This window comes from Odontomachus brunneus, unplaced genomic scaffold, assembly GCF_010583005.1.
Source record: "Odontomachus brunneus isolate Ranch 3 - 2012 unplaced genomic scaffold, Obru_v1 Obru_scaffold_096, whole genome shotgun sequence".
In the NCBI taxonomy this organism is placed as follows: domain Eukaryota; kingdom Metazoa; phylum Arthropoda; class Insecta; order Hymenoptera; family Formicidae; genus Odontomachus; species Odontomachus brunneus.
The window spans coordinates 781109-792647 of NW_022639546.1; the positions used below are offsets into that span (position 1 = coordinate 781109).

The following is an 11539-nucleotide window of genomic DNA, read 5'->3' on the forward strand; positions in this document are numbered from 1 at the left end:
CGATGCCACTTGTGCAAAGCATAAATCAAATATGTAAAATAAATTCTTTTCATTTCGATGATATCGATTCTCCAACATAGATATTCTCAGACATATCTATGTCACGAAATATTTTCAGAAGCGACTTGATTATTTCTTGAAGATTTCTTCTTCCAACTCGAGATACGTGTACCTGCGAACTTCAACATCTGCACGTCCCGAATCGCATGTAGTACACTTTATCAGGTAACTTTCTCCAGGAAATGAAAATTTTAATTGATATTTAAAGGAAGAGGAGGCTCGCGATGAAAAATGACATTTCACTCAACAAATTAATCATTTAAAGGAAATTAAATTTTGTCTGACGTTAAGCTAATCGAATTTATTCCTACTATTATCGTATGAATTATTGTTTGATCGAATTTTCACGCTTCTTGCTGATGAAAATAATCGCAGTTTCGGGTATGAATCGGCGACACCAAACGTTTATCAAAGTTGCGAAATATTTACAGTGCACATCCGCGAAATTCTCGTAAAGTAAAAGTATCAATTCCCGGACACGTGCTTAATCCTGGACATTCTTATTGTTTTGATTTTTAAATATGAATATTTAAACTTTCAAAACATAAAATGCACGTATATACTTGATATTTTTATATATATATTTTATTATATATTTTATTTTATATATTTTATGTGTGTGTTGAAAGTTTAAATATTTATATTTTAAGACCAAAACAACAAGAGTGTCCTAGAACTAGGACATCTTACGCGTCCGGGCTGCACTGATACTTTTACCTTATTATCAAAGAAACGTAAGAAAAGAGAAAAAAAATATTGGGACGAAATGAGACAAGCGGAGACGAGCGGTGAAGTACGGATAACGGTAACGCGCAACGCGCTCATTTCACCTGTCCCGATATGTCTTATATCGGATATCCAAGTCGTCGGTCCAATCGAAAGAGAGGAGAAACTCCTTTGCGTGTAACGAGCGCACGTGCGCTCCAGCGATTTACATATACGGCGTAAAGTGCATCTTGCCGCGCGCGCGCACCGGCTGCGCAAGGTGCAACCGACTCTTGGCACATCTCCCGCGTATGTGTATGTACCCGGCATATCGCAGGTTGCTGGTGTCGAGAGGAGGAAGGAAGCTAAGAGGCGAGAGGCGAGAGGAGGAGGAAAAGGCTGCTGTAGCTGTATGTCAGGGGGCCAAGCTAACGGTCCATCCAGACACTCTCGGGATTCCGTATAAACCCAATCGTTACAGCGGCGCGGCGCGTCTGCTTTTCTCTCCCTTCTCTCTTTCCTCTCCTTCCCTTTCCTCGCTCTTCTCCGGCGACTTTCCGGCTCGTTCTACACATCGCGTCGGATCGTGATGTTGCTCACCTGGAAGATTACCGAATTGCCGAAATAATCGCCGTTAGATTCGTACTCGTATTCTAATGGCCGCACTCGCGATGATGTGACCTGTCTTTTTGAAAACGAACTTCCGACACAAGACATTGCATTCTACGTTTTCGATTTTTAATTAATTTTCTTGGTTTTCAGGTAGAATCGATTGCACAGTCTCGATTATACTCAGGCAGGAAATTCTGAGCATATTATCTGAAATTGAGCTGTGTTTGATTTTCTTGATTGACTTGCAATTTTTTAAACTCTACTCTCTGTAATATAATCAGTATATTCTTTACTGAAATGCTGTGCTCGTAACTGTTGATTCAATTAAAAGTATAACATTGCAATCAGTGCAATATTACTGGAAGAATCGGTTGGTAGCAGCGACTGTTCCTATCATTGATGCAAATTGCAAATATAAACAATGATTTCATCCAAATCGCATGTAAACCGATCGAATTCAACCGCCAAAACCGCAGAAAATTAAATTTGACACAGCGTGTAACGAATTCGCACAGATTTTGCAGTGAAATCTTGCTTCCATTGGGGTTAAAATCAGCGAGATATAAGATGAAGCAGTAAAGTCTGAGTGTTCTCACTGAAAATGAATATTCATTGATTGTCAGTAAAATGTTTTACTGATTTAATCGGAAATATTTTTAAGATAAAAGTATCAATGCCTGGACACATCTGACTCTGGACATTTTTGTTTTGGTCCCATATAATACAAATATTCTTATAATCTAATAACATAATTCTTATAAATATTCTTATATAGTATAAGTAAATCTTACATAATACAAATATTCAAACTTTCAATATTAAATATATATACAAATATTGAGTATGTATATACATTTCATGTTGAAAATTTAAAAATCCGCATCTAAAGACCAAGACAATAAGAATGTCCAGGATTAAGTACGTGTCTGGGAATTGGTGCTGTTTATTGAAATTTATTTCAAAACAAAAGAATATCTTCCGCTCAACTTCGTGCGTCACTTCAGTACGCAAAAATTCGTTGAAACTTTTCAGGACAACATGCCCCGAGGTATACTCTCATCATCATTTCACGCAAAAATGACAAAATGTTGCGCTCAAAGTGCCGTTGACAGGTTCGCGAGCGTTATCTGCCTCGAGGAAGTGAAATCGGTCACGAGCCTTTGGAGCGGCCCGCTACGTTTTCAAAGCGAAGCGTTCTCTTTCGCGGTTACTTGTAGCACTTTCGAGTCGGGCTGAACGGGCTAGGCGTTCACCTCGCTCCGTGATAATGCGCTTGGACATACGGAAGCGCAAATACACGCGTTGTCAAAGGATCTCGCACGCCGATCACTTTCGCCAGCCGAAGCTCCCGGCCATTACATCCGTCCGTGGCACTCGGCAGGACGTGACGTTCGCTAGATTTTTATCCACCTTTTCACACCTCACTCCCGGTACCGTCGCTGACAAGTGTGCGATGCGAGTCGGATTCAGTGGTAGAGCGCGAGAAGGAGGAAGAGTCGCTATCTCCGGCCATACGATTGCTTGCACTTTCCCTGTGCATCCAACAGCTATTCAGTAGCAATCGCGAGGTTTTCCTCCGTCAAAAGTTTTCTCGAGTGTGCTACTTCGCGCCACGACGCCGTCTCATCCGTGCTCGGCGCCTTTCTTTTGGCTAAATTCAACCCGCGTCCTTCAGTTCGCGCGCAGAAAAAAATTAAGATACATTGCACGTTACGGTGGTTCATTAACGAAATAGCGGTGGTCACGTAGGTGTCCGTTAAGGATTAATCGACTCGTCATTCTGATGTTGCTGTAGATGTGGAAGTTACGGGAGAACGAGAGGAACCGACCGATACGCTCGTCATCTCGTATAAAGAGGAAGATCCTCGCAAACGATGTTCATACGGTACGTATTTACTCTTTTTTCAAAAACCCGTTTCTCAACGCGAGCAATCTTACTTCTGCAATTAGTCCACCTGGTGCTTGCTGTGCTCGCAACAACCTTTACAAGAGCTCGACTCTCTTAACCTGCTCTATTAAAACTTCCGCGCTTGTACCGTTATAATTAATAATTCAAAACAAACATCGTTCCTTACATAATAATATTGTTCACATGTATATACACTATCGCGAGATTAAGACGACGAAGGCCAAGATTAAGTATCGTTTTAAGGTGGGGTCGTGTGTCCGCGAAGTAGAATCCGGCAGAGCCATGAACGAAATCGAGGTCGAGCGTCTCCGTGAACTCGCACTTGAGCAGCAGGAAATCATCGAAATACTTAGACAGGCGGTTAAGGTAATGGAGCTTCCCTCAGGTGAAGTAGATGCGAGCTGGAAAATTGGGGAAATACGCTCTCGGTTTCTCGCGTCTCGATGATGCGAGCAAATTCTTTCCTAGTGCAAGTTTGCATCGTATAACCCGTTATACGAGTGCGTAATATTTGCTGACTCATAATTGGGACTTGCGCATAAATGTTTCTAATTATTTTTTTCTGTAGCTGTAGTGAATAATTTAGAATTAACTAATATAATATCTAATAATTTTATGATAAAATTATGATTATTATATGATAATTGCTTATATTGATATCAACAATGCATTTTAATGTCCCATCGATACATTTTTGTAAATGATTGAAAGTCAACCTTTTGATGTGACTCATAATTGCTTTATTCGTATTTAAAAATCAAAAGAATTAGGGCCGATTTTCCAACGATAGTTTAGATTTTAACTTAAACAAAACAAACGCATTGTTAAGATAGAGTTGAAACTTGAATCTAAGTTTAAACTGCTATTGAAAAACCGGCCCTAAGAATGTTCAAAGTTAGGTATCAGTATTATTAGTGTTCAAGCACTGGTAACATCACTTTTGGTAACATCTTAAAATTTGACGTCTTTCCCACAATATCAGCTTGTATCTGTTTTGCCAAGTGAATGGCAGATGCACCAGCGAGACCAAAATGAAATTTAGAAAATGTAAGAGCTAATGCTTTTTCCTGTTACATAAGGAAAGAGAAAGAAAGTTGGAGCAACTGTCGAACAAGAGGAAGAAGGAAGAATATTACAAACAGTGGCTCGAGCTGGAGCCGGTAGTCGAAGTGGACGACGAGGAGGACCACGAGGAGAATGACAGCGCGTTATCGAGCGCCCCGTCTTCGATGTCGCCCCAGCCAGGTGGCTGCGGCCAGTGGCAGGGTAACGGTGTTACTAGAGAAGCGTACGAGGCCGTTCTCGTCGAGATCGAGGATTTACAGTCGAAACTCCTCAAGGAGCAGTGCGAGCTGTCGCGCGCTAAGATACAAGTTTGCGATTTGGAGAAGGCACTTTTGCAGGAGGTAGCGTCGTATCCTCTTTAAGACCTCCTGAGAGAGTCACTATCTTGGATTGTGCGGCGTCATGAAAGCGAGGAACGATCTAGGCATGCTAAGTCAGCATATCTGCTTTGTCGCTGTTTTTCGCATCTGTTAGATCTGCAAGCATGTACATGAGTTACTTAACGATATCCCGAGTAAAATTCGGATCAAAGAGTTCCCAATCGTATTTCTCTTCGCCTCATAATTCAAGATGATTGACGTAGATGTCAAGGATCTCCGATCCTTACGCTGAAAGAGCGCCTGTAAGCAAGGTCCGTCTATTAAACAGAAATGCGCCGATCGTGACAAGGAGTTGAGCGAATTGAGAGACAAGCTGCGAACCGTCGAGGAACGGGAGGCCACACTTTTGGTGGAACTCTCGGAAATACGGGAGCAAAATGAGCTCCTGGAATTCCGGCTGCTTGAACTGGAGGAAACACCTGCGCGCAGGGATAGTCCCGATCATGCGATGGACAGCGGCATCGTCTCACCAGAACCAGCTCACACGAACAAGGTGAGTCTCGGCGAGTTCTTATTCCGAATATTGCATTGAACTCTATCTGCACTAAAAAAATGGTTTTGCAGTTAAAATTCTAGAAAAAATCTAGATATAAAAAATTAACCAAGAATGGATAAAAAAAATAAGAATGGATTAGTAAATCCTGTGATATCGCATATGTTTTGTCAACATGGGTGACAAAGACAGATCTTATATATCTGAGCTGCTTGTAAAATTTAATAAGAAAGTTTGTCTGTGACGTTCATCCTAATTAAGAGCAGATTAATAATTGGCAATGGGATTTAAATTTGCCCGTAGATATTACTAGAATGCTTCTGCTTTCCACGTACCACAGACAATTTTCTAGCACATGCAAAACACAGCGACAAATTTTATCCGCGACATTTAGAGTTCTATCAGAACTAACAAAACATTTTTTTCAGAGTGTCTTATACCATTGTAACATTCACTAGGTTTGCACGGCAGTTTTAATCCGGTTTAGTAACAATCGTAATTAGTGAACTCTTGCATTTATAATGGGAATATACTTTTAGATTTAAAAGAACATAAATACCAATAGATAAAAAAGAAACGTAAAAGAACATAGATACCAATCGGATGCAAGAGCTCACTGACTACGATTGTTATCAAACCGGATTAAAGTTGCTAGAATGTTATCTTTTAAAGATTTGTATATTTGCAAGTCATTCTCCACGATATCCAGACAGACAGGCAATGCAAGTGTGAGCGTGGCGATTGTGCGTGCACGTTTCCTTATTTGCTGAGCGTGACGATATTTCAGGATCACTCGAACAAGCAGAGGAGTCGCGCGGTGGCGACTGTGATACCGTATACGAACAACGCCATGGTGACGAATCCCGCGAAATCGCCCGTGTTGCCGCACAAGCCACCGCTCACCCTTCAGGAGAGCGGTATCTTCGAGGAGGAGTACGAGGATGACGAGGAACCCGAGATCGAGTTCGCCAGCCGCGGCACTCAGACACAGGCGCCGTCCGGCGAACTCCTCCAGGAGGTGCAGCGTCTCCAGGAGCTGAGGACATGGATTCAGGAACGGGCGGCCAAGAACACGACACCGGTCTTCCATCCGATCGACTCGTCCAAGATCTGTCTGGACATGTCGACGGTGGACTCGATAGTCCAGTTGACGGCTTATCAGGAGCGCGTTCGCGACCTCGAGGAGAGGCTCCAGGCGCACGAGGAGGCCGAGAAGAGTCGGGAGCAGGAGAAGCGATTGTCGAAGCAACGGGAGGAGGAGTTTCTGGATGAGAACTACAGACTCACAGAGAGAGTGTATTGGCTGGAGAACGAGCTGCGAAACGTGAGGTCCAGCCTTGACGAGATCACCGTTGGATGTGGAGGCGAAACAGTCGTCACGAAGAGAAGCAGACGCATGGAGGAGAGTAAGGACGAGACAGAAGGCGCGGACAGTTCGGAGAAGACGCGAGATCAGCTTGAGAGTACGAGTTGCACGCGCGCTGCTCAAACCGTAGAGATGCATGAGAGCAACATGATTGCTGAGTGTTCTCGATGTCAACGTCCGGCTGACGCGGAGGATGCTAAGCAGCGTATCACTACGCCAATGGAATGTAACGTCACGGTGCGTAACAGCAATCGTATCGGATTTGCTCTCTTTATAGTGAATGACCGCAACTAATGAGTGAAATCGACTTCTCCTCCTCCTTGTAAAGTAAATACACGGCATACTCTCTTTCGTGTGTTTATAGCTGGTATCCTTGGAGGGAAAGAAGAAAGAAGACGAGGTGGCACCTGGTGAACCCGGGGAACCGGTTGTTATTGACTTTACCGAAAACGACTCGGAAAAGAAGGTTAGACAAAGGCGGATTAAGAGTAACGAGCGCAAGATACGATCCGCGAGAACGGCGAGGGCGGCGAGTGTCAGGTTCACCCGCGACGTCTCTTTCGGACGAGGAAGTCACCCGTTGGTCCTGTATCAGGAAATTTGCGTTTAGCTTTCCGGCGCTCGTCAGGTCAAGTCGTTGTAAAAGTGAACTCTAGTAAAAGGAACGGGCATTTAAGGGGATCCGGTAACAAGTCGCCTTAACAAGTCTTCGCTGTAATACCGTTTTTCATGCCGAGGAAAGTTTTTGCGTGTTCGCGTAAACGAGAGTTGGTGTATGTTTCCCTGTCTGTTTGTCTGTCTGTCTGTCTGTCTATCTGTCTGTCCAAGTTGATACGTAGTAATTTCGAGGAGAAGCTGGGAATCACTTCGTGATAAAGGATCGCGCGGAATAAAGCGTGTGTTCTCTCCGGAGCGACGGCTTCCAGAAAATAACGGCGAACAGAAGAAGACCGAGGTCGCGGAGAAGAAGGCGCGGATGGTGATGAGGAGGTGAGGAAGAGAAGGAGAAGGAAAGCTAACCGACCACGTATCTACCTAGTATCTTTGAGCGTATGTATACGGCCGGCCGACGAGTTTCTTCTACTCCATTCGACTCGAGGACAGTCGACTCGAGGAGTCGCTTCCGCGCGAGTGTTCATCTTAATTAGAAGATATCCATCGACACACTCGCGGATCGTTCCTATTTAGGATTATAGTAGCACTTTGTCAGCACACTTCCTCGCGGCATAGCCATGGCTCATCACATTACGCGTTACACACTTAATGCCACTTGGTGATGGTAATGATCCGGGCTCGGGAGTGAGTCCGTCCGGCTTACACTTCCCGAACCCTGACGCAAAATGACGCTTCTCTTCTCCTATTTTCTTCATCTGTCTCACACAAAATTGTCCGCCGCAGCACGGATACACTCTCCGTCAGAGTGGCATTAACAGGGTCCATTGTTTCGAATGAAAAACAGTATCGCTTTGCTTGTCTCGAGAAATCTCTAATAGCGAAAGGGTTAAGAACGTGACGCGAGTACGTGATATCGTATCGTTTTGTCTCGTGCGATATTGCTCGGCTCTCATTGTGTGCATATGCTCTTTGCCGCAGGTGATCTACTTTCGCTGGAGGTGAAGGCGAGAAAGTTCATCGTCTCTCGTCGTCGCAGACTTTGTCCATCCACCCACGAGTTCCACGGAAGGGTCGACGAACCCGTGGGTGAACCCGCGGCACGCACGAGGTGAGATAACGTTACTAAATATATTCATTAATATTAATAAGAGGCGAGCCGAGCGATAATCAACTTCCCTGACGCTTCGAGACGCCAGACGTAATCTCTGCCGGTGGAATATTGTGGGAGCCAGACGACTCCATCGCGATAGTGCCTGATTAAAATCGATTATTATTGTACTCGCTGTGGTAATCAGCGATTAATCAGAAACAGATCAACGACGAGAGAAAGAGAACGGACGTCTTTAGCCAGGCTCTTTGATGGCGCTTGTCTCTCCTTGCCTCTCCTTGCCTATCAAATCACAAATTCTCGTGATAACAATATGTGCAATGTGTACCATCATATTGTTCATCGTTCGTTGTTCCAGGACAATATGGCTGGCGCTGCTTGGCGTGCCCAAGTGACGATCAGAAATGGTACGTCCTGAGAGTAAAACGAGGGCGCCTGCGGATCGAGGAGTGCCACCCCGAACTAGTGACCCCCGGTTAATGTGTTTCACCTCTCTAACGAGGAAACGTGATGCGAGTGTTCTTCGCCGATTTTCACGGGCTTTGCGTTCTCTCCATTGTCATGATAGCGTCACATTGGCGTTATTTTCCAAAATCATCCTCCGGATTTCTAAATGCGCTAAAAGCTACACGTGAGAGGACACGTGTCTGTGATTTTTATTTGATCGACAATACATTCAAGAGTCCGTTAGAATCGACGAGGGACGCTCGCGAATCGCACCTTGTAACTCGCGACCAATTTTTGCGTACAAGCTGTGAAATCGAGTGCCAAATAAGCCGTAGATTAAACATCTTTCCCACACACGCGGACGTAAAATATGTGCAGAGCGTTATCACGGAATATCTGTCTTATTTTTTCATATAATTCGGAACGTTGCGCTTATGATAAAGCGAACGAATTTGCGCTAAACGGATGTGTTCTTGTATATCGCGCGGATGTAGCAGATTTCTATGCACCTTTAACGTGTGCGTTCCGCCATATTACAATTCAAATGTGCGTCCGGATGCAATTTGAATTTAAAATGACAGAAGGAACAGGTCATTGCGCGGACGAATTTGGGAGGACTCGTACGTGTCACTGTCGTGTATCTCAAATCGACGCGCTTTTCACGACATTTACTGTGCATTGTGCGATTGACAAAGACCCGTCTGTGTAGTCCTACTCGTACATAATGGAGATATTACGCCGTGTCTTTACGTTGTGCTTTCACGAGCGGCAAAAAATTCGTTGTATCTCTTTGTCACCATGACGCTGCACGCCTTCTCGACAGAGTTGTTGCGGAAATGTGTGTGACAACGGGAATCTATTTGCGAATATTTCAGTGAAACGATTTGCTCGTCATATAGTATATTTTTCTTCGGTTACTTCTTATTAGATCCTTTACACACGCCGATTTTACACAGATTGATAATATAGCGGATTAAAAATCGAAACAGCCACGAAGCCAAATTGTAGAGTAAACTGTATCGTAATTGTACGAATGTCGAACGGAGGAAAGCTCTTCAAGAAACTAAACGCAATGCGTTAAACTAGGCGTGTCTTATACTCGAAACATGCGTGTATATGCGTGTGCGTGTGCGTTTCCGCATTTAACGTTTGATTATGTATACGATTTAATGTAACATGTATGTAGCGTAAGAAATGCGTCTCTAGTCGTATCGTTTGTTCGATCGTAGAACACAATGAGCGTGCGTTCGCGTGTATTGATCTTGAATGACGGTAGTGTTAGTGTTCTTACAGTTAGCTTAGAGAAGACGTGTATATTCCCAAGTGCTTGTTGTATTTATAAATTTTTCGAAGTGCAAACTATACTCAATCGTGCCTTGCCGACCGCGGTCTACAGTTTGCCTCGTTCAGATTCGTTTCATATCACGGAATTGACGTTGTTCATGCATCTTGATGTGTATCTGCAAGAGAACGTAATTTCGAATAAATCTGTTTTCCGTCAAGCCACCCCTTTGAACTGAAAAATTTATCTAAAAAATGATTCACCCGATTATTGGTGCCTTCAGATTAACGAGAGCAGGAAAATGTCGAGAATTTCTCAGTTATCATGAACAAATTTCTCAAGAATAAAATGTTAGCCTCATTACTTAGTTCTTCTGCGCAACGGATTTGAACGCGTTCTCGAAGATATTTGAGGATTCATTGGAGATTCTTCGTTCGCCATCATTCCGTAGGTAGCGGATACGGCTTCGCCCAACAACAGAGACAGCAAGATATACTCCATGAAACGGACCTTCTCTTCGAGAGCGTTGCGTCTTCTCTCTTACGAAGCGTTCCTCCTCTTATATTTCTTCAGTATTTATCTCGGTAAATATGCAGTATAATGTTCTCATTTTGTATTTTTTTCAAACTTTGTAAATTTGTATATTTTAACATGTAGAATTGATTTCTGAAAGCGAAAATTGTCGCTCATTTTTCGTTTTCTTATTTTTTTATTTTAATGTTTTATGATATCGGTAAAAAAATGAGTGAAAATTACGAAAAATGAACGACAATTTTCATTTTCAGAAATCAATTCTACGCCTTAAAATATACAAATTTACAAAGTTTGAAAAAAATCTAAGATGAGAACGTTGTACTGCATATTTACCTTTATTTCCAATAACTCGCTTTATCAGCATCAATCGTTTACGTCTGTCGCAACAGCTACTGATTTTTCCAAGAGATCAGTCATCGTTTTTGACGATCTTTGACAAGCCAAAGATGGACGATCCATCGGACGAACAGTTGTATCACGAAATTCGTTACTAATATCGAGAGCAAATATTGTCGATCTTCAAGTAGCACGATGACGTTTGAAATGGCGTGAAAAATCACTGAGTCTGGTCGAAATCGTTGTCGGTATCATCGGTGTCATCGTGCCCGCGGAAGTGAGCTGTTATTCCCGTCATCAGCGCAATGCTTTTCACGAATCTACCTGGGATTAGAAATGATGGAAACCGTACGCGATGCGGAAAGTATCGCTATGTATCGACCCTTTGTCAGCGCAATTCTAACGAAACGAGACATTCTGCTGACAAATCGTGATTCATCAGTCGACGATACGTCCCTGAGATTTGAGAGATTTCCTTGTCCTGCCTATAGCATCTGCAGAGGATCGAATAAGTCTAATCGTTTCATGCACAACGATGATTCTGACCAACAGGTAGAGAGAGAGAGAGAGAGAGAGAGAGAGAGAGAGAGAGAGAGAGAGAGAGAGAGAGAGAGAGAGAGAGAGAGA

General features: G+C 43.3%; 2 protein-coding genes across 4 annotated transcripts in view; both read left to right on the forward strand.

Moving 5' to 3' along the window:
* Positions 1-10266, forward strand: part of LOC116848439 (janus kinase and microtubule-interacting protein 3) — a 24649-nt gene extending 14383 nt beyond the window's left edge. Inside the window, exons 7-14 of one of the 3 annotated variants that reach the window (XM_032824536.1) lie at positions 3173-3262; positions 3530-3652; positions 4366-4692; positions 5000-5224; positions 6012-6827; positions 6955-7580; positions 8184-8313; positions 8672-10266. In XM_032824536.1, the coding sequence (XP_032680427.1) occupies positions 3173-3262; positions 3530-3652; positions 4366-4692; positions 5000-5224; positions 6012-6827; positions 6955-7200 (1827 nt within the window). In that variant the 3' untranslated portion in view covers positions 7201-7580; positions 8184-8313; positions 8672-10266. Of the gene's footprint in view, positions 1-3172; positions 3263-3529; positions 3653-4365; positions 4693-4999; positions 5225-6011; positions 6828-6954; positions 7641-8183; positions 8314-8671 lie in introns of those variants that run through there. The other 2 variants (XM_032824538.1, XM_032824537.1) reach the window with 2 other exon arrangements.
* Positions 10267-10710: 444 nt separating this feature from the next.
* The window catches only part of LOC116848441, a 2834-nt gene continuing 2005 nt past the window's right edge, over positions 10711-11539 (forward strand). Inside the window, exon 1 of the mRNA XM_032824542.1 lies at positions 10711-11464. Within this exon, the coding sequence (XP_032680433.1) occupies positions 11249-11464 (216 nt within the window). The 5' untranslated portion in view covers positions 10711-11248. The remainder of the gene's footprint in view (positions 11465-11539) is intronic.